Below are 23,662 nucleotides of genomic sequence, written 5' to 3' on the forward strand. Positions count from 1 at the left end.
CAATGGGCTTAAACTCCTCTTTGTCTTCCTCCTCTGTCAATTACAAAACTATTTGTTGTTTTTCTAATAACGTATACCACATTCTCTGTTTTCTTATAGATATTCTTGTTTATGAATTCTTTACAACTAGTCTTTTTTATTATTTGCCTCCAAGTTGCGTTAATCTATTGGATCTAAATTCTACTTGTGTATCGTTTAATGTGTTTTCTACCTCTAGTCTTAGTCTGTGGTTAACTATAGGTTCATACAATTGATATGTAGCTCATAGTACTATTGATATCCTATCCTGTATATTTTGTTATTTTTGTCATATCATTATAACTTCATTTTTGTGGCTATTATTGCTATAATTCACTCCTCTGGAATTGTTTGCTAGTGTTCCAGGCTGGTAGTAATATTTTTTATAATAATTTCATACACAATATCTATTTCCAGTGCTCACTCTCTTTTCAATTTTTCTATCCCTTTATTACCTCGCTCTTATTCATTTGGCTTTTGGCTTTTCTCATATTGTACTTGTTTCTTTTATATTGCCGTCTTCTATTTCTAATTGCTATTCATTTATTTCTGCTTCTTTATGTCCTGCTCTTTGAAGTATTCCTTCCATCTGTTTAATATTTAATTTTCTTTGGTTACAATATTTAATTGGATTTTTCTTCTCCTTGCCAAATGATCCGAATATGTTATAATCATTTTTGCAATACCAGCTGCGTTTTTTCCTTTTTTTTCCAATCTCCACCCACGACTTAGCCTTAGCTTCATTTACTACGTTTTTTACTTGTTCCTTCTGTTCTATATAAATTTGTGTTATTAGTTTTTTAACTCCAAATACTTAGACAATTTAAAACAAAATTAAAAAAAGAATTTGCTCCAGTGGCATAAAAATTAGGAGGATAAATGTGACAACTAACCCTGACACTGGTTAAATTTTTCCAAACTTTGTTTTATGTCAAAATATTACTTTATTAAGGAGCATATTGGACACCAAATTGAAAAAAAATGAAAGGCTTTCTTGATTTATGGCAAATTTTTAATTTTGATTTAAAATTTTGAACACCCTATATCTCCGCAACTAGGCCTCATAAGGGTTCAAATGCCTATATTAAAATGAATCATTTATTGAGATCTCTCTGTGGTAGAGCGTTGTCGGTCGAATATAGAAACACCATGTAATGTATCAGTCGAACTCCAATAATTCGAACTGCAAGGGACCGTAGCAAAAGTTCGAATTATCGGAGTTGTGCACATTTACATACATATACATATATAGTTATCATCAATTTACACACAAAATTGTATAATAAATCATTTTTTTATTTTCTTATTTCTTAGACCTTTTGATATATTAATGCTTCTAATTGTTCTTCATTTTAGGTCTCTTCTGTTTGAAAATAATTTTTTAAAGATTGATAAAAAAGTTTTTACCTAAAATCAAGAACATTTAGAAGCATTAATAAATCATGTCGAAAAGTCAAGATTTACCAAAATGTAAAACAAAAAGTATTTAGAAATCATACCCACTGTCGTACTGACTCTGAACGAGCCATCCTTTTTAAGGGTGAAGGGTTATTTCTTTTTTTTTTTTTTGGTACTTAAGAGTTAATTTCCCACATACGAAATGGCTGATAATTATTGAACAATAATAATGGTTATATAACTGAATTTACATCTATAAAACGATAAACTAGCGAATTAATGAAATATTTAAGCACAAAACTAAAAAAAAAGGTTTTATACGTTCAGATACTAATAAAAATCTCATCCGCAATTAGTTGATCCATCTGATACAGGTTCATTGTTTCTGAAAAGCCATTATGTCATCTCCTCACTATTACTCAATAACAGTTGTTAGAGATTTTGTAATCTATAGGCCGTTAGAATACGCAGCTATTCAGCTAAGTTCAGCAATAGAGAAAATGAATAACAAATATTTCATAACCACAAATGAAATTTATTTGAAAATTTGTTAGTTGACAATTGCAAAGGAAGGTTCGTATGTACTGTAGCACCATTGTTTTATCGATAAATCAACAAAAATTTTTCATAATTCATACATATTTGTTCTGAAGTCTTATTCTTTTGCAATCAGTTCTTCTTGTTTGGATTCCCAAATAGTTTCTGCTTGAGTTATGTAACCATCAGCTATTGAAATTATTTGATTCTCAATGTTTCTGGCTAAATCTTGAGATACAGACTCTTTTTTCTTTGTTTGCTTGACGTATTTAATTTGTACGTCTCTTATATCATCTCTGCATTTCACAAAAAACTGTTTAGCATTTTTGGCTAGATTTTCCCTATGTTCTTTCGTAACCCTAAAAATTAATAACAAATTAATCATTGAATAATTTTAACTTGAGGTTGCATCCTTTGTCCCTTTCATGGGTTGCCAATCCTTAAAATTTAAACAACAAAATTAAAATCACATAGAATTCCACAATGAAAGGGGAAACTTTTTGATATAAAATAAAGGTGACGTATGGAAAAGGAAACAATATATTAATTTTTCGCAATCATATACAATTTGTGAATTAATGTTCAAACCTATATTATCAAAATTCCTAATCCTACGGTAATAAAAAAAGTGTGGCGTTTCTCAAGGGAGCACTAAAAAAATTTTAAACGCGATTGTAAACAGCAATGACAATTTTGTTATGGAGACGAAAAAAAAAAGAGTCGAGAATTATAAATTTCGGGTTTCGAAATTTATTTTTAAAAAAACTTTATTTTTGAATATTTATATGAATACAATTAATCTCAAGATCGAACTAATTATAAACATTAAATATCATCGAATTGTTTACAAACATCTTATTTATAGTAAAATAGTGCTGATACATGTTTACGTTATTTCATACAAAAATAGAATAAATGCTGATACATGTTTATGATATTAGATACAATGGTATTGTTTTAAAAATGTCCTTCAGAAATTCTTTGCATGTAACTCCTCCATCCCTAAGAATGAAAAATGACGGAGGTATTTTTCATCCTTTGTTGTCTTTCCTCTTCTAATTCGATGTCTTCTTTCTTCATTTCTTCTATTTTATGTTTTCTTACAAACTTATATTTATATTTTCGAATTATCCAAAATATTATGAAAATTATACAAATTATTATTATTACAGTAAATAGTCCTATCGATACATGACTTTGTGGATTATAAATTTCATGAATTGGTTTTATATTCTTAGCGATGTTATTAATTTCATACAATTTATTAAAATCTATATTAGTTAAATTAGGAGATTTATAAATTTGATTATTCAAAAATTTAAAGTTTAATTTCGGTAGTATCATTGATTTCCCTTTTTTAATTTGTACATTAGTTGAGAAAATTTCACTTCCTACTTGAATATTACAATTTTTTGGAATTTTTATAAGTGATGGATACATTAATTTAAAATAGCGGTCTGATACACATTTAGAAATTACATCAGTTTCAAAATTTGGGATCACTAAAAGTTCATCGTTTGTTACTTGTTCCAATATTGTTTCTTGAAGATTAATTTCACTAATGGCACCATTTTTACTGGAATGTCCATTTAAAAGTTCAACAGTACAGTTATCTTGTAATTTGAAAGTTTCTTTACAATAATATTTTCCTTCTAATTCGGGGCATTCTTCTTTGATGAAAGTAACTTCATTTTGACTTCTGGCCAAGTAAGGTTGCGGAGGGATAAATATTGTATGGTTTTGAATTACGGGGTATAAATGAAAAAATTCGTAGGTTTTAGGTTTTAGGATAGGAACATGGGTAGCAAATATTATTTTGGTTTTGGAAAAGGTTACTTGTGAACCAAGAAAGAGATAATATGTCAAAATATTATTAAATTTTGGTATTTGTTCTTCATTGTAAATAGTACTTAAATATTTTATCATTTCTAAAATTTCTTGACTTGATATAACTGAACTGTGAATTGTATTTAATTTAGAAAAAGTTATTGCATTTTCGATATTATCAATTAGTGTAATTAAACTCTGACAATCCAGATTAATTTGGGAAATTGTACTTTGAAATGTTATAAAATTATTTAAAGTTATTATTTTGTTTTCAATTGAAATGTGAAATTTCTCTATATTATCAAAAAGTTTCCGTTGATTATCCCATAGAGTCGTAATCGATTTGTTATAATGATCAATTAATTTTTTATGTAGTGATATTTGTAAATTAACTTCGTGAATTATTTGTTTCTGATTTTGTTGTAGGACATTTATAGCGTTATTATATCTTTCTTCATCGTCCGAATCTAAAGTTCCAAAAAGCCATTTATCTATTTTGCCTACAGCATTTATTAGTCCTCTTTTCAATCTTAAATGTGGGTAAATATTTTCTGATTTTTTATCTAAAGTGTTAATTAAAATTTCTGTTCTACTCAATGATTGTTCAGCTAAGTTATGGTATGAAATAGGATTTGTTGCGTTCGCTTGAGATAAATTATTTCTTAGGTTATAATAATATTGTTTTAAATTATTGATTTGTTTGTGAATGAATTCTAAATCTATATAGTAGATGAAAATATGTTTAGTATGTATAAGATTACTAGTTCCTAAATTGATAGGTAATAATAAATTATTTACGTTCGTAACTGTTATGTCTTCTGTTTTGGTCATCTTGTAAAGTAATAGTAACGTTAATACTATTGTCAGCTTCATTATCTGTAACAATTTTTTTGTTTTAGTTCTTTGGTTTTCTAATTATATTTTTATGATATGTCCCTTTGTTTGTTTCTAATAATATGCCAGAATCTTTTACAATTTCAGTTTTCTTGAATTTAGGTAGTTTTTTGTCTCGAAATTTTGTTTTTATGTAGGCTATGTTTTGATTTTCATAGGATAGGGGATCGTTTCTGTTTTCATTTCTCTTATTAATTATTTTTTCTTTAATGTTAGCATTTCTATCTTTAATTTTTTCATATAATAATTTGGAGGTTTCTTTGTGATTTTGTATGTAATTAGATATTATTAAATGATCGTCTAAATCGAATGGATCAGGGTTATTTATATGGCCTTTAATAATTTCAAATGGCGTAAATTGCGTTAAGGAATGAATTGAATTATTATATGCTAATATTGAATGTTTTATCAATTGATCGGGAGTCAAATCATTATTATTTTCTTTTATGCACCTAAAATGTTCGATTAAACTGGAATGAAAACGTTCAACAGGTGAATTAGAATTGCTATTTTTAGACGTGTTATAATGTAACTCAATTTTGTGTAATTTGCAAAAATCTTGTAGGTCATTATTTTTAAATTCTGAACCACAATCAGCTGTTATTTTATAAGGTAACCCATGATGAGTAACGTAATTTAATTTATTATCAACAACTGAAGTTCCATTCACACTTGACATTGAATAAGCTTGACCGTATCTAGAAAAAGCACCTATTATGGTTAAATATGATTGGTTTGCTATTTTAAAGGTGTCAATGTGAATGTGTTCAAATGGTCTACTAGCTGTTGGGGTTAAATTGAATTTTATTATCGGTGGATTTCTATCATATTTATTCTTTTGACATGTTTCACAATTATTAACGAAATTTTCTATATCTTGTATCATTTTAGGCCAGTAATATTTTTCGGTTAATGATTTTTTTAATTCATTGATCCCTCTTGTCCTTTCTTATATATATGATAATATTCTAATTTTTCTTTTTGTTCTTCCTCAGTTAAAATATCTTTTACTACATTTATACAATGAATAAATTTGAATGAAGCGTTTTTGAAATATTTTTGTACAGTGGCTATAAATTGTTCTGGTTTTAGGGGTTCTCTAAAATATAATGCATAGAGTAATTTTGGGTCGATATATTCTTTAACAAATTGAATTATGTTGCTTTCTAAATCTCTTTTAGATAAGATTACATATATACGAGTGTTGTCAAAACATTTTTCTCTTTTAATCCTTATATTATTTACATCACCGCTTGTTATTAAGATTTGATGTTTATATGTATTCAATGATCTATTTGAAATTGGAATTTCTAATATTGGATTTTCTAAAGAAGAATGTATAGTTTCTAAATCTGAATCTCTATTTAACGGTGGTCGTATTTGAATATCTGATATAATGTTTATTTTGTTATTATTTATATTTTTATTTTGTATAATTTCTTCGACATCGTCTAAATATGATAAGTCAGGTAATAAGTCATCGTTTATCGGCTCAAAATCATTTGGTAGGTTATCAATTTCTCTTTGAATTATTGAATCTAAGTCGTCGATATTAACATTAAGTGATTCTGTTTCTAAAGCATTTACGTCACATTCTGGTTTTATTCGTGATAATGGATCTGCTACTAGATTGGATTTTCCTTTTAAATATTTAATTTCATAATCATATTCTTCTAGTTTCAATCTCCATCTTACTAATCTTACTGAGTTTGGTTCTTTGAGTGACATTAGCCATTGTAGAGGTTTATGATCTGTGTATATAGTGAATTTTCTTCCAAATAAATAGGGTCGATAATATTTACATGCCCATACTATTGCTAATAGTTCTTTTTCTATTGTTGAGTAATTTGTTTCTGCGTCGTTTAATGTTCTCGAAGCATAGGAAATTGGATGTCCTTCTTGAGATAATACTGCTCCTATTGCGTAGTTTGATGCATCAGTGGTCAAATCAAATTGTTTATTAAAATCTGGGTAGGCCAATATAGGTTCTGATGTTAAAAGTTGTTTACAAGTATTAAAACAATTAATAAATTCTTGTGTATGTTCTACTTTTCTATCTTTTTTTAAGCATGTCGTCATAGGTTTAGTAATTTTTGCGAAATTTTTAATAAATTTTCTGTAATATCCTAATAATCCTAGAAATGATTTAATTTGTTTTTGAGTATAAGGTATAGGAAAATTTTTTATGGCTTTAATTTTTTTCGGGTTAGGTTTAATTCCTTCTGGTGTAACAACGTGTCCAAGAAATTCTACTTCTTTGCATAAAAATTCACATTTGTCCAATTGAATTTTTAACTGGGCTTCTCTTAGTTTATAAAATATTGCTTGTAGATTCTGCATATGTTCTTGTAAACTTGTGCTAAATATTATGATGTCATCCATGTATACTAAACAAATTTTATTCTGTAGTTCTTGTAAAATTTCGTCCATTACTCTTTGAAATGTTGTGGGTGAATTCTTTAGTCCAAAGGGCATTCTAAGAAACTCGTAATGTCCATTATCTACACTAAACGCTGTCTTTTCTATAGATTCTTCCGACATTTGGATTTGATGAAAACCGCTGGCCAAATCTAATGTTGTGAAGTATTGCGCTCTTCCTAATTTGTCTAATATATCGGTAATATTTGGAATCGGGTATCTATCAGAAATAGTTTTTTCGTTTAATTTCCTATAATCAATTACTAATCTCCATTTCTGTTTTCCAGATGCATCTAATTTTTTACTGACGATCCATATAGGTGAACTCCAAGGGGAATATGATGCTCTTATTATTCCTTTTTCTAACATTTCGTTGATCTGTTTTTGTACTTCTTTTTTGTGTATGTATGGGTATCTATAAGACTTTACATGTACAGGAATTTCATCTGTTGTCTTTATTGAATGTTTTATTTTGGATGTAAATGTTAGTGGATCTCCTGGCTTTAGAAAAATATCGGAAAATTTCTTACATAGTTTAATTATATTGTTCCTTTCTTCCTCGTTCATGTGACTAGTTCGAATTAGTTTACTGATATCTATTTTATTTTTTTGTCGATTATAAGTTTCTTGCCAATTATGATTTTCGTTAATTAGTTTTTTATCTTCTTTTGAATAATTAAAATTGTGAATTTCGTATTGATTTATTTCAAATGGTTGAGCTTTCAGGGGTTCATTTAAAGTTATAGGTATTGTTTTAAATGATTCGTTTATAATTTCAACTATAGCATAACCATTTCGAGCTATTGTTAATGTTTCTGGAATATATGCTTTTCCTAATTGTGTTTTGTTTATTAATATTTCTCCATTCAATACATTTACTGGTACAGACTTTAATAATTTTTCAGTCGGTCCAATGTCAAATGAGAATTTTATGTCAGTTGGTTTCCTAAATTTTATTGGAATTGAAACGTTTTTATTATTTAATTGTTTGTTAGTAAAATCAATATTTAATTTCATTCTCATCATGTCTTCTACACCTAATATTCCGTCAAAAAAGTCGTGAAAATCGTATAAAATAAAATCTATTGTATCATTATAATTGAATTCTTTAAATGCTGGGATTTTTGCTTGATGCCGAATTATTTTACTAGTTAATGACTACTACTAATGTAACTCAAGAGTTTGCCAAGTCTCCTTATTATTTTGATTCCTTATTATCCATCCTTATCAAATCTTTGAATAGGGAAGAGATAATTTAATAATTTTAAATATATTATTTTATGAACGATTTTGATAAATTATTAAATACATTCAGTGAATTAAACTTAAAAGATAATTCAGAATATATAAAAATGGCAACGTCAAATCCAAAAACCCTAAATTGGGATTTATTTAAATTAAAGTTAGAGAATATTAAACCTTATGATGGAAATAAAAATACATTAAATAAATTTATAAATCGATGTGAGAACCTTATAGAGACGTATTCAGTTTATAACGATCAAGATATTAATAATCACGTATTAGAATGCATACAAGAAAAGTTAATAGATAAAGCCGAGTTAATGGTGGGAAATAGAATTGAGTTGAATACATGGTTTAAATTAAAAGAAGCGTTGATTCAGTGTTTTGCAGATAGGCGCGATTTAGATTGTATTTTACAAGAATTAACGAGAACACGACCATTTAAAAATGAAAATTTAATAGCTTTTGGTAACAGATTGCAATTATTAAAAAGTCAGACTATACAAATTATCAGTAATAATTTAAACTTAGGAGAAATCGATAAAAGATGTCAAATTAATCATTGTGAGAAAACAGCTTTGAACACCTTTATTGCGGGATGTTCAGGCGTTATACGTAACAATATGTACTTAAAAAAGCCTAATTCTCTGGAAGACGCTATGGCTTATGTAGACGAGTTTGAAAATTTCGAAAAACTTTATGGTCAATTTTACGAACCTAAAAGTTAAATAATAATACTAATGTTCAAATGAATCCATCAAGAAATAATAGAAACAATCAACATAACAATTATAATTCTTTCTACCGACAACCTAATAATAACAATTATAATAGATATAATAATTATGATAGAAATAATAATAACTATTATAATGAAAGATACAATAATAATAATAACAATAATTTCCCTAGTCAACCTATAAACGTAAATCCAATACCGCAAAGAAGACAAAACTACCCAACGAATGCGCAAGTATTTGGTCCTAGGAAAAATGTTTTCCGCCCGAACCAAATACCTGTAAATCGTTTACCTAGACCTGAACCGATGTCAACGACATCAAGAAATTTTTCTGACAGACCAAGTAGACGTATAAACAATAATAATAATTATAATAATAATAATACAAATAATAACAAATATTTTAAATCACGAAATGAACCGAATTTTACTTCTGAAGAACTATATAATAATAATTACAAAAATAAAGAAGAAGAAGAAGAAATAATTGATTTTCACCATTTGTTTGAACGCGACGAAGATAATGATCGAATCGTAAATTTTCGGAAAGAGCCTCGGAAGAAAAATTAAAAGTAACCCAGTGAACAAGTAATTGAAATAAATTTCACATCTAATAATTCATCACCAGAAATTAAAAAATTAATAAAAATAAAAGAATCAGAATTAAATCATTGTAAAGAAATAAATGAACGAGTAGAACTAGATCTTAGTAAATTATTTGATAAAGAAGAAAAAGATAGATTAAATGTAACAGAAAAGAATTCAGAAGAAAATATTATAATGGTAGAACAAATGAATAATGATACAAAAGGAGAATTAGAATTATTTGATAAAGTGGAATTAAACAATATAAGATTAGATAAAATAAAAATGAATGAAAAGGATAATGAAATTGAAGTAAAAGAAAATGTAATAGAATTAAACAGAGAAATAAAAGAAATAAATAATGATATGACAAAGGACGAAAAAGATATAAATGATGTTATAAAAATAGATAATGATATATTAGAAAAAGAATGTTATGTTATAAAACCTGAATTAAATACAAATATATTAGATATACAGAATCAAAGTAATATCATTGATAAAAGAAAAATAAATAATGAAAATGACGAAGTTGAGATTAATTATGAAACAATTAACAAAGAATTTGATAAAAATAATAATGAAATAAGTTCAAAATATTTCAATAGAAAATTAGATGCTATATTAAATGAAAAGATAATAGAAGAACAATTTTGGAAAAATAGATATTATCATTCATTGAAATGGTACGCAATTCAAGAAATTATAAAATGGATTTTTATACAAAGACTTTTCTTTCTTTTTTATTATTATGTTATAAGAATAGATAAGATTTAGAATTAATGGATAAAAAATAAGTAAAACATAAAAATTAAATATTAGTAAACTTTTAGAAACTATAATAATAAAAAGTTATTATTAATAAGAATATATATATATATATAAGAAATTTAATAATATAATCCATAACTTTGTTTATTCAACTAATGGGAAAAGAAAATAATATAAAAATTCAAATTATAATCAGTATAACACAAATGAATCATTTAAAACAATACCTATAACTTTAAATGAACCCCTTAAAACTCAACCATTTGAAATAAATCAATACGAAATTCACAATTTTAATTATTCAAAAGAAGATAAAAAACTAATTAACGAAAATTATAATTGGCACGAAACTTATAATTGGTGTAAAAAATAAAATAGATATAAATCAATTAATCAAAACAAACCTATGAGTTCAGAAGACGTAGAAAACTTTATTAATAATTGTGAAATGTGTTAAATGAATAAATATAATATAAACCCTTCAATTAAATTTGATTTGATATGTCAATGTTAATAAGATAGTAAATCTTTAATATTCAACAATAATGAGAAAATGTATCTATTTCTCTTACAGTCAAGCTTATTCAATGTCAAGTATGAATGGAACTTCAGTTGTTGATAACATATTAAATTACGTTACTCATCATGGGTTACCTTATAAAATAACAGCTGACTGTGGTTCAGAGTTTAAAAATAATGACCTACAAGATTTTTGCAAATTACACAAAATTGAGTTACATTATACCACGTCTAAAAATAGCAATTCTAATTCACCTGTTGAACGTTTTCATTCCAGTTTAATCGAACATTTTAGGTGCATAAAAGAAAATAATAATGATTTGACTCCCGATCAATTGATAAAACACTCAATATTAGCATATAATAATTCAATTCATTCAGTAACACAATTTACACCATTTGAAATTATTAAAGGCCATATAAATAACCCTGATCCATTCGACTTGGACGATCATTTAATAATATCTAATTACATACAAAATCATAAAGAAACCTTCAAATTATTATATGAAAAAATTAAAGATAGAAATGCTAACATTAAAGAAAAAATAATCAATAAGAGAAATGAAAACAGAAACGATCCCCTATCCTATGAAAATCAAAACATAGCCTACATAAAAACAAAATTTCGAGACAAAAAACTACCTAAATTCAAAAAAACTCAAATTGTAAAAGATTCTGGCATATTATTAGAAACAAACAAAGGGACATATCATAAAAATATAATTAGAAAACCAAAAAACTAAAACAAAAAAAATTGTTACAGATAATGAAGCTGACAATAGTATTAACGTTACTATTACTTTACAAGATGACCAAAACAGAAGACATAACAGTTACGAACATAAATAATTTATTATTACCTATCAATTTAGGAACCAGTAATCTTATACATTCTAAACATACTTTCATCTACTATTATAGATTTAGAATTCATTCATAAACAAATCAATAATTTAAAACAATATTATTATAACCTAAGAAATAATTTATCTCAAGCGAACGCAACAAATCCTATTTCGTACCATAACTTAGCTGAACAATCATTGAGTAGAACAGAAATTTTAATTAACACTTTAGATAAAAATATTTACCCACATTTAAGATTGAAAAGAGGATTAATAAATGCTGTAGGCAAAATAGATAAATGGCTTTTTGGAACTTTAGATTCGGACGATGAAGAAAGATATAATAACGCTATAAATGTCCTACAACAAAATCAGAAACAAATCATTCACGAAGTTAATTTACAGATATCACTACATAAAAAATTAATTGATCATTATAACAAATCGATTACGACTCTATGGGATAATCAACGGAAACTTTTTGATAATATAGAGAAATTTCACATTTCAATTGAAAACAAAATAATAACTTTAAATAATTTTATAACATTTCAAAGTACAATTTCACAAATTAATCTGGATTATCAGAGTTTAATTACATTGATCGATAATATTGAAAATGCAATAACGTTTTCTAAATTAAATACAATTCATAGCTCAGTTATATCGAGCCAAGAAATTTTAGAAATGATAAAATATTTAAGCACAATTTACAATGAAGAACAAATACCAAAATTTAATAATATTTTGACATATTATCTCTTTCTTGGTTCACAAGTAACCTTTTCCAAATCCAAAATAATATTTGCTACCCATGTTCCTATCCTAAAACCTAAAACCTATGAATTTTTCCATTTATACCCTGTAATTCAAAACCATACAATATTTATCCCTCCGCAACCTTACTTGGCCAGAAGTCAAAATGAAGTTACTTTCATCAAAGAAGAATGCCCCGAATTAGAAGGAAAATATTATTGTAAAGAAACTTTCAAATTACAAGATAACTGTACTGTTGAACTTTTAAATGGACATTCCGGTAAAAATTGTGTAATTAGTGAAATTAATCTTCAAGAAACAATATTGGAACAAGTAACAAATGATGAACTTTTAGTGATTCCAAATTTTGAAACTGATGTAATTTCTAAATGTGTATCAGACCGCTATTTTAAATTAATATATCCATCACTAATAAAAATTCCAAAAAATTGTAATATTCAAGTAGGAAGTGAAATTTTCTCAACCAATGTACAAATTAAAAAAGGGAAATCAATAATACTACCGAAATTAAACTTTAAATTTTTGAATAATCAAATTTATAAATCTCCTAATTTAACTAATATAGATTTTAATAAATTGTATGAAATTAATAACATCGCTAAGAATATAAAACCAATTCATGAAATTTATAATCCACAAAGTCATGTATCGATAGGACTATTTACTGTAATAATAATAATTTGTATAATTTTAATAATATTTTGGATAATTCGAAAATATAAATATAAGTTTGTAAGAAAACAGAAAATAGAAGAAATGAAGAAAGAAGACATCGAATTAGAAGAGGAAAGACAACAAAGGATGAAAAATACCTCCGTCATTTTTCATTCTTAGGGATGGAGGAGTTACATGCGAAGAATTTCTGAAGGACATTTTTAAAACAATACCATTGTATCTAATATCATAAACATGTATCAGCATTTATTCTATTTTTGTATGAAATAACGTAAACATGTATCAGCACTATTTTACTATAAATAAGATGTTTGTAAACAATTCGATGATATTTAATGTTTATAATTAGTTCGATCTTGAGATTAATTGTATTCATATAAATATTCAAAAATAAAGTTTTTTAAAAATGAATTTCGAAACCCGAAATTTATAATTCGAGAGTTGTTACGAGTTATCGTGAGGGTGACGAAAAAAATTAAAAATTGAACTTTCTGTGTGTCAGTGTTGAGTGCAGTAGAACCAAGAAAATATTGATTCGAAAGAAATTTAAAGAATTAAAGCACGAGAACATATTGGAAACTCTAAATTCAACATCTGTCACAACTATCATTACTGGCAGAATTAAGATAACGACAATTTAGGTTATTAAAATATTTGATCTAGATTATTATTTACGTTATTCATAAACATCACATAAATTCTGTCCACGACCACGGAAAGTCCTATTTGCTCTGTGATTCATCAAAGGTTGGAAATATAATAAGCAGACGATACAATAATTAATTCAATTTGTGTCGTCACATTATTAATGAAATGAGAGCACCGACAATACAAATAAAAACAATTTATTATTACTGGTGGCTGTGTGGCGGGTAGAGGTGCTACAAAATTTAAAGGAAACATGAGACCATATACCCAAAGGTTTTTATCCAAACTGATGTGATTTTCATGTTCTAATCTAAACAAACGTTAGTTTAGTTTTCAATTATGTACTTAACAAAATAAATTCAAATTACAAGTAAATCGGAATACATGAAGTAAAAATGAAAAGTCGAGATGACAGAACTTGAAAATGTTATTAACATGACAAAAACACCGTAGTTTCCGCAAACAGCCGCTACATAAAAACTGTACAACACAAACTTTGAAAACCAAAATAAAAATGATGAAAGATGGTGAAATAAATAATCAGAAATGATCTGAAGAAATGTTTCCAGGCATCATAGAAACAATAGCTATATAAAATATGAAAATATTCTAGCAACTCTGCGATTCATGTATAAGGTAAAAACACATTTAAGTCAGAATAATCATAAATAATTAAGTTGTAATATAGTAACACAAATAATATCAGGAAAGTACAGAATGAAATTTGAAGAATTGTCGAAAATACGAATTGATACAAATGCAATGAAATTAATAAAAATAACAATAGATTTAATGATAACAGAATAATAGAAGATATAGGGCAAATAGAACTGTTCAAAATCGAAGAAATTTTAATTACAATTTCAGCCCAAAAAGTAGTCACATTAACGAATTTACCATGTTCGTATTAGTAAAGTGGCTTGATTGTGAGTGGTCGCCATGTTTAACCCAAACTCCGTTACAAATATATATATATATATATATATATATATATATATATATAAATTTCTTTAATTTCTTAGACCTTTTAATGCATCTAAATGTTCTTGATTTTCGGTCTCTTCTGTTTTAAAATTAGTTTTTTTTTAATAATTTTTAAAAGAAAGATAAATTTTGACATTTCGACTTTATCTAGATGCCTTTTATCTTCGATTTCCAATGGTTCCTCTTCTACATTAAGTAGTCCTGCAAAGTATTCCCTCCATCGCTCTATAATTTCTTCATCTTGTCTCAATACAAACAACACCATTTTTATTTGTTTTAAGTTGTTCGATTTCCCATTTCTTAGTATATTTCGATCCTTGAAGAAGAGTTACTGATTTCCTTTACTGTCTTCTTCTATCTTTTGGCCAGAATCTTCCCTTGCTTCTTTTTTTTGCTGCGATTACCATGTCTTCAGCCTTTTTTCTTGGAATTTTATAATGTTCCTATTCTAAAGTTGTTTTATTTCGTAGATATTCTCTCCATTTCTGTTTATTTAGTCTGGTCTGTATATCTTTGTTCCCGTAATACCACATACTTTCATTGCTGCCTCTAGAATTATATTCTTGAATTTATACCACATCTCTTCTAATGATACAACTTCAGTTTTGCTTTAAGTATTCTTTTTGTAATTCCAGTTCTTTTGCTTTACTTTTGTGTCTACACCATTAATTAGTGACAAATGTCCACTTTCTAGTTTTATTTCCACTTGTATTTTCTTTTTTGTTTATGTAATTTCCAATGTATATAACATTTTTTCAAATTCTTTTATTAGTTCATTTTTCTTTACTCTCAATCCTCTAATGTTCCATGTTGCTATCTTCCTCATCCTTTCTATGCTTCTCGTCATATTTTCCTTTTTTTGTTCTTTTATCACCCCTTCTGGACCTCTTTCTTTTTTTCTACGTTTTCATATAATTTGTTCCACTCTCCTTGTCATATCCTTTTTCATTGCTATTTTCATGTTTTTCGATTTTATTCATTTGACTTATTAGCTTTTTGACGTTCGCGTAATTTTTCTTAATTGTTTACTTAGTGCGCTTGCTTCCGGAGATCTTTCTTGTACTAGCCTTTTTCTATCTTTATCTTTTTCCTGTTGTCTGCCTTGTAGTAAGCCTTTTACCTTCGTACACATCGTCATTTATAATCAATTTATTATATTTGATATATGTTTTGTGACCATTATTTCTAGCGATCTTCTATTGTTGGTACAGTAGTTTTTTTCTTCGACTATTTCTTTTGAGTAATCTTCACCGATCCACATATTTGTGCCAATTAGCTACTTCGTTTAAGTATCTCCATTTTCTAAGTTGAAGCGTTAAAAGCATATTCCACCTCAACAGTTCAGAGAATTTGCTTTTATCCAGTATTTAACATCTGTTTTTTTACACAATCCGACAACGCTAAAAATATTAAATCAAGACTGTTCTGGTTATCACTATTAGTTTTTTTTTATTTTATCAGCTAACCTACTTTTTTGCCGATGTTTACCCATTCAAAATTATTATTTGGCCATAGAGTTCATTCAACATTTAGCACAACATAAAGAACCTGCTCATCTTTGATGGCGCAGTTTCATTTATCATATGAGGCCCTAGAAGAAGCAGATAAAAATAATATAGTACTCTACTGCTTACCTTCAATGTTCTCTCAAACAGAGCCAAAATGTATGACTCAAACCAATGTAAGGAAAGGTATCAAAGCCACTGGTTTATATCCCCTTGATTCTGATGTAATACTCGAAGATGCTTATGCTCCATCAATTGTAATTCGAAGACCTTTATCGGCAACGTTACAACACCAGATCGACCAACCACTTGTATCTATTCAAGTCTTGCCCCCTGTGTCTGAATTTAGGGAGTATCGTGTCAATATCTGATAGATGAAAGGCCAGCACATGTTTCTGACGTCTCTTTAATTTTTCTATCAACTTTTAAAGAGAAGATAGTATAAGATTTTCAGCGGCAACATCAAAAAGAAAACTAGTTTTTGTTTTCTACAGTTCTTCAACTGATTCGTCAGACTTAGATTAGATATTACAGTCAATTATCAGAGCCGCCACGCGCTTCTAAGTTCCGTACACCAAAAATAAAAAAAAAAATATTTTAATATGAAAAAGTCATATTCATAATTGTTAGTTCGGCTTTCTTAGGAAAATTTTGGTCTTGAAAAGAAAGGACCCAGAAGAAGGCCAAGGTGAAGAAAAGTTTACTTTCATTATAAAACACTTTGGCAGGTTATTTGATGCTAATATGATATTCATTAAGACTATTTGGCCTCTCGAGCAATTGCTATGTGTCCGATTTTGTTCAAAATTAACATACATGGCTTTTTTGGCGGCGGATTGATGTTATTAGAGTTTGGTTGAAAACAAATGAATATTTCGAGGGGTGGCAGTGCAAAAAAAGTGGTTTTTGACCTTTGCTCACCTCTGCAGGTCAAACGAAAAGCGACTGAAAAATGAAATTTCTCGTGTAGGTTCAATTAGTTGCGAGATGATTTCCTGTCTAAGGTCGAAACTTTCCATCTCCACCCCTCTCCATTTTATGGTCATTTTTGTTATATTTTCTTATTTTTTGGCCAGAAAAAGTTTAACTAGAGGGTTCGAACTTCGCATGCAAGTAGGGGTGATGTTGAAGAATTGTCTTTCTCAAGTTCAAAGTTTTCTTCTTCAGTTCTTCTAGCGAAATCATTTTGATCGTTGTAATTGTTGAACTGGACCGCCTCCTATTTAATGAATAATACGAGTATGATCGTTGCTAGGGTGATTTTTTTTACTTCCCATTTTCGAAATTTCTTGTCATTATGAAAAGTTATTGAGGAATAGCAAATTTTCCATATAAAGAAATAAGATTGAGAATTGATATCATTTCCAAGAAATTCATTTTATAGAAAGATTTGTTTGTGTATTAGTTAAATTCTTCATTCGACGAAAAATTCGACTTTCGTGATGGAGCTCTGCTGCTCACGGCATTTTTTTTCTATTAATATAAGCGATGGTGTTCAAATAATGTTCGCTGAAATTTTTATACAGTGTGTTTAATAAAAAAGTGATCCACTAATCCTCACATGTTGCGTGAAAGACAGTTTCAAGGGTACTGGAATTTTTTTGTTCTCCTCCTCTTAGTGTAGTGTTTGTAAGTATTTTTTAATTGTTATTAAATATATATAATATATATATATATATATATATATATATATATATATATATATTTATATATATATATATACACTTTAATGTAACAAAATATATACACATATATAATTAATTGATTAAAAAAAATTAAATACTAATCCTTTATTTTAATATGAAACTACTCCAAAATGATGCTCAGCATGTACGCGTCAATCGCTATCCTTTTTTTTCAAGAGTACAAAGCATACGCACTCTCTCTCTGTAAAAGGCCGGGCTACAATCAGCTGTTATGTTGGCAACCCTATATCACCGTGTTCGTAATAAAATAAACTTTATTTCTATTCAAGTTTCATTCATTAACCAGACAGGTGCTAATTACTAGTTTCGATTTACCTGTTCATACCTGGCAACCCAGGAGTTGTGACAAGAAAAAAAATGAACAGCCTAACTTTTGCATCTACTATGGGTTGCATAGAATTTATCTGTTAACCAAACCGGTGAAATATTTAGAAAAAGTTTTTTTTTTAATTAATTAAAAATATCCTGGACTGAAATATGCAATATATTTTTTGATACATTAAATTACATAAAAAAATATGTTTGATCCATTAACCAGCTCTGTGAAGGTCGTTTTATATCGTGATCTTAAAGACTATAAAGAGAAAAATGGGAGTTGCTACTTGAAAAAATTAAGTTTTCGAAGTTTTTAGATAACGAAATTCGGCACCATTTTCTGAAGACCCTATATAAATTTTTGTCAAGGTTATCACACATTTGGAAGTGTGTTATTTGTCCAAATCCAAATATTACACCCAACGCACATAAACTTAGAAATATAATTTTTTTAGTGGAGGGCTGCATGTGCCCAAAAATTTTGAAATGTGAAATAATTAAAAAATGGTGCACTTTAGGCTTACTACGCCGAATATAAAGTTAAATTGAAATTTCGCGTAGATTCCAGAAATTTAATAAAAACCATAGCATTCCATTTAAAATAACGAAGTTTAGGTCCACTTCCGGTATAACCGGAAGTTTCAAAATTATTTTAGCTGAAACGAGCATTCCGAAAAACCCATGAAAGCAAATTTTCAGAACACTAGTCCCAGTACTTTCCCATATACACATCAATGCAGCTCGTCGTGAAGTACCCTGTATATATTATAATTACTAAATCAAGTCTAATTGTTCTTTTATTGTATAATTTTCTAATGACAATAAAGCTTATCTCTCTCTCTCTCTCTCTCTCTCTCATAAAACATGGTGGCCTTAGAGGACACTATACCACTATACTAGACTATTTCTTCAGATCCACCTTGCAGTTCCTTCAGTTCACCATTAATTGATCGATTAGAGTAGTCATATTTTAAAAACATACTAGAAAATCTAAATACATCTCAGCATTGAAATGTTTCTCAAAAAATATGGTACTACTACATATTCACCAATAATATCTACCCACCCATTCAACAACAATCTAGTTTGATATTAGTGAAAATTTTGCCTATTAATACACCATTGTTATTTAATGTGACTTTATCACAAATGGGACATAGTCGAAAAAGTCTCTGTTGATAAACTTATCGTAAAGCCCGCCTACAAAATCTTGTCTTTCAAAATCAATTTCAGTTAATTCCTATTGCAAGTAAATATGTTCATTTTATTTTTGTTAAGGATCTTTACACACTGTAGTAGCTGAGTTCTTGTTTGGTGCCAGTTACTGAAAACTCATCCACACTTGTATGTAGGTTTTCAGTAACTGTCAGCAAACCATTAACTTCATTTTCTTCTCTCACAGAAGTTTTTAATCATACATTCTTTTCATAATTAACTAAAACAGCACAATTGAACCACTCCAAGCTTACTTTGATAGGTTGCTGCCTTGCAGGAAAATGTTACAAGGTATACTCTTGCTGATAGTAACACATTTTATTGCATTCTCTCAATATCCAGATCATATCAAACATTTCATCACTACCGAATTTCATTTTTGCCACAGTTCAATTTCTTCAAAGCGCTAAAAAATGTACTAAACCACTAAATCAAAAAACATTAATGTACCTAATGTCATGTCAATTATTTGTTTATGACAAGTAAATTGTAGTCAACTCACAATAATTGTTAAATGATTAGATATAGGTACATAATCATTGTTTTGCACAGAAAAATCAAAATATCTCAAGAAGTAATGATTTACGTTGTAAGGAATACTTGATAAAGAAAGAGTATGCTGGTAGTACTTTTCGATACTCATAAAATACAAGGTATTTCATTTGAAAAAATCGAGAAAATAATGTATTAGGAATTTGATTCACCCTGTATCAAATTCAATAAATATTAACGGAATGTATAATTTTCTAAAACTTTTACTATCAATTGCTTTGGTCGCAACATATCTTCATTCTTGAATTTCTCTTACTATTGAACTTGTTACCATTTTTATGGAAAACTGGTTATTAGTTTTTAAATACCCTGTAGAACACGTCACAACCCTATATTCTTGAAATGGGAAAGTCAAGCTGATTCCAAATATGCAATAAAATATAGGGTGTTTCAATTAAAAAAATGTAATTTTGATATGACTAATCATTCTGGAACACCATGTAAGATTGTGATTTTATTGAACTTCATTTATCAATCACCAGTGTATATGCAATTTCAATCCCCAATTTTGAATTTATAAATATTCGAAAGCTTTCAATATATACTAAAGGGTATACTTTGATATTTTGAAGAAGTATGTGTCCTTCCTCGGAGTATTAATTGAGATTTGTGGTATAAAATTCAATAATAAAATATTAAATTCATCTAGTTCAACAATTAATTTTCAAATCGACAAAATACCTACATACGTATGATTTACTATCCATATTACATTCCTTTCTGAATTTGGAAAAATCAGGTATAATTCCCAACACATTAAAATAAATTTTCGTGTACCTTATCTCTTTATTTCCTTCCTTAAATAAAGTTAGCTCTAAACAGAGTGAAAGGTGAACATTGTTACATATTATACACTTGTACAATTATAATTGAGTTTGAATTGCTTATACATATAATTTTGAAATGTCCTTTGTTTCAAGGGTCGCACATTATTTCAATAATTACTGAAATTGCTTGATTCAAAATTTCATTCATTTTTTCTCATATCAATATATGTCAAAATAAGGAAAAGATCCGATAATATAATAGTTTTTGTTCATTTTATGTTGAGTATAAAATTATTCACCTGTCATACAAAATATGTAAGTCAAATGTAAATATGGTAGTTGGTAAAGTGAAATATCTGAAGAAAAATACATACTTTGGAATTGGAATATAAATTGTGGTGCCATCCTGCTGTGGATTCAAGTTCATTCCTGATTTTGCTAATGCCTTTAATGCTGCTGGGATTGCCTGAGGAAATGTAGACATATTTATTACTACTGTCTTTGGATTTTTTCTCACAATTTGAGCAATTTCTTGAAGAAGGTGTTCATTCCCATCTAAACTCACAGATACCATTTCGATGGAACCTGAAAATTAAAGAAATATTAGTCTACTTTCACATTCTTTCCTTCACTGCTCTTGTTTGTGAGTGAAATCTGTAATCTAACAACATAATTTTGGGGTACGCAAATACCTCAATTCCTTCTCAACCTTAACACTATTATTTAAAATAGATTTATTTTTTATTCCTAATATTCTATTTTAATTGAAAAAAATTCACCTAGTCACATTATTCAAATGAAATAAGCACTATATTTTTGAATATTTGAATTTACATACCTATATGTCAATAATTAATTACAGTATTATCAATTCTACATCGCTTTTAATCATAAAATAGTTTCAATAAAATACCTGTTGTTGATCTTATTGATAAATGTTTTATAAAATTTTCTTTTAATGTATCGATAGCATTTTCCATTTGCTTTTTCATAGAATCCAAATTGATAACATCAGTTAGTTGACTTTCATTAATAAAAACTTTTGATTTGCCTAAAATCATAAAAATGTGATCCAACTGAATAACTTCCTACAAATTTATTAATATGCACCCTTTTCTTTCTTCCTATCTTTTCCTTTGGCATAATTCCTAACTAATAGAAAGTTATATGCACTTTTCTGTTTAAGAAAAATAGTGTTAGAGTAACTATTAATTGCTCTTGTCGAAGGACCATAAGCATGTTTACTAATTGTATTGGTGATGGTTCTAATAATCCGATTAGCGAACATTCTGTATTTCTTTAAATACCTAAATGTTGTAAAATATAAACAACCCTGACATTTCTACCATGCCCGTAGTGTGGAAAAATTATTAATAAAATTATAGCTTTTCGTAAACTGCGATTGTGATGATCCTTTCATTAGGTTTGTTCCAGTAGACTATAATTACTTGATCATGCGTGATATCAGTTGTATCAAAATCAAGTAATAATAAAAACTCTTTACGTTCCAGCAACAAATTGAACTTGTTCAGTAGTAGTTCGAGACGAGCAAAAATTTTTTGAATAAATTATGAACATATGAATCCGCGAAAGTCAACACATATTTTAGAAATTGTATCGAGCTTTATCAGGTTGTGTAATATATTTAAAATGTAGTTAGAGTATTTAGTCAGTATTGGAGATGGAAGTGAAACTATAAAAACCAAAATGATTGTTTTCCACTTTTCCCTCCCTGTGTTAAAAATAATTGATAAGTACTTGAGCGTAATATATTATATGATCAGAGCACAATGCTGGAACAAACCATCTGAATGTTATAATATTTCACTGATCACTTTCACTAACGCTGGAAAACTGAATAAAGTAAACGAGGCATGCCATATGATAAGCATATGCTAATTGACACACATTCCAGGCCAATCAGAAAGTTGCACCAATTGCATGCGGAACCCACCAAATTAAACACAATGCTGTAGTTGTTGAAAATCAACTGTCAAGTGTCAATTTGTTTTGTTTCCGATGTATTTATACAGTGAGATGCATAAGGAATAAAAATCTACTTGCAAGGAGGCAATGACACTGTCAATTTGCGTATTTATTTAATCAATTGATCACCTACATCATTAAATTATTTAGGTCTCTTTTTTCATTTATAGCTTATGTCCTTTATGACTCATACTAATATATTTATTAAAATAATTCAATAGTTGTTAAGAAAATTCTTGTACATAAAGGACGTAATACTTTATTCAAATATTTCACTAAACTAAAATCTAAAACAGTGACATAAATATGGCTAAGAGACTTGGTGACCTGAAAGTGACGGAACTGAAAAATCACGAAGTGGAAACGTCCGGTAAGAGGAGTGAGTTAGTAGAAAGACTTGTAAGTGACGGATTTAAGACACATTTTAATTCAAAGACTAGGTTTTCACCTTGATCTCGTTGGTTTTGAACATGGAGGACGATATTTCAACTCTGAAGAATGATATCACTGCCAATATTGACGAGATCCCTACTATGAAAGACGGTATGTCGAATTTGACGAACGATATTTCTGTGGATATTTTCTCATTGAAAACTGATATAGCCGAGACATGGAAAACAAAATGTCATCCCTAAAAGTGGATATTGAGAATAAGATGACAACAAAGAATGAGAAGATACAATCGGATATGAAAAATGAGATGAAAACAATTTATGGCAAGATACAAACTAAT

At 28.0% G+C, this 23,662-nt stretch overlaps 1 protein-coding gene across 1 annotated transcript; it reads right to left on the reverse strand.

Moving 5' to 3' along the window:
* Positions 1 to 1,925: 1,925 nt before the first annotated feature.
* On the reverse strand, positions 1,926 to 22,915 carry LOC130440985 (ribosome-recycling factor, mitochondrial). Its single transcript, XM_056774407.1, has 4 exons — positions 22,054 to 22,915; positions 21,857 to 21,994; positions 21,318 to 21,528; positions 1,926 to 2,312 (listed from the first exon to the last, which is right to left on the reverse strand). Exons 1-4 carry the CDS (start codon positions 22,229 to 22,231, stop codon positions 2,072 to 2,074), a joined length of 768 nt encoding a protein of 255 aa, XP_056630385.1. The 5' UTR covers positions 22,232 to 22,915; the 3' UTR covers positions 1,926 to 2,071.
* Between the last annotated feature and the right edge of the window lie 747 nt (positions 22,916 to 23,662).

The sequence above is a fragment of the Diorhabda sublineata genome, chromosome 3 (assembly GCF_026230105.1).
Source record: "Diorhabda sublineata isolate icDioSubl1.1 chromosome 3, icDioSubl1.1, whole genome shotgun sequence".
In the NCBI taxonomy this organism is placed as follows: Eukaryota; Metazoa; Arthropoda; class Insecta; order Coleoptera; family Chrysomelidae; genus Diorhabda; species Diorhabda sublineata.

Excerpts from the sequence above, each read along its gene's own strand:
- LOC130440985 (XM_056774407.1), bottom strand. The coding sequence starts at position 22,231 with ATGTTCGCTAATCGGATTATTAGAACCATCACCAATACAATTAGTAAA. Across the intron at positions 21,529-21,856 it reads ATCAATAAGATCAACAACAG|GTTCCATCGAAATGGTATCT; the intron begins GTATTTTATTGA and ends TTTAATTTTCAG. Across the intron at positions 2,313-21,317 it reads ATTTATATTCCAATTCCAAA|GGTTACGAAAGAACATAGGG; the intron begins GTATGTATTTTT and ends ATTAATTTTTAG.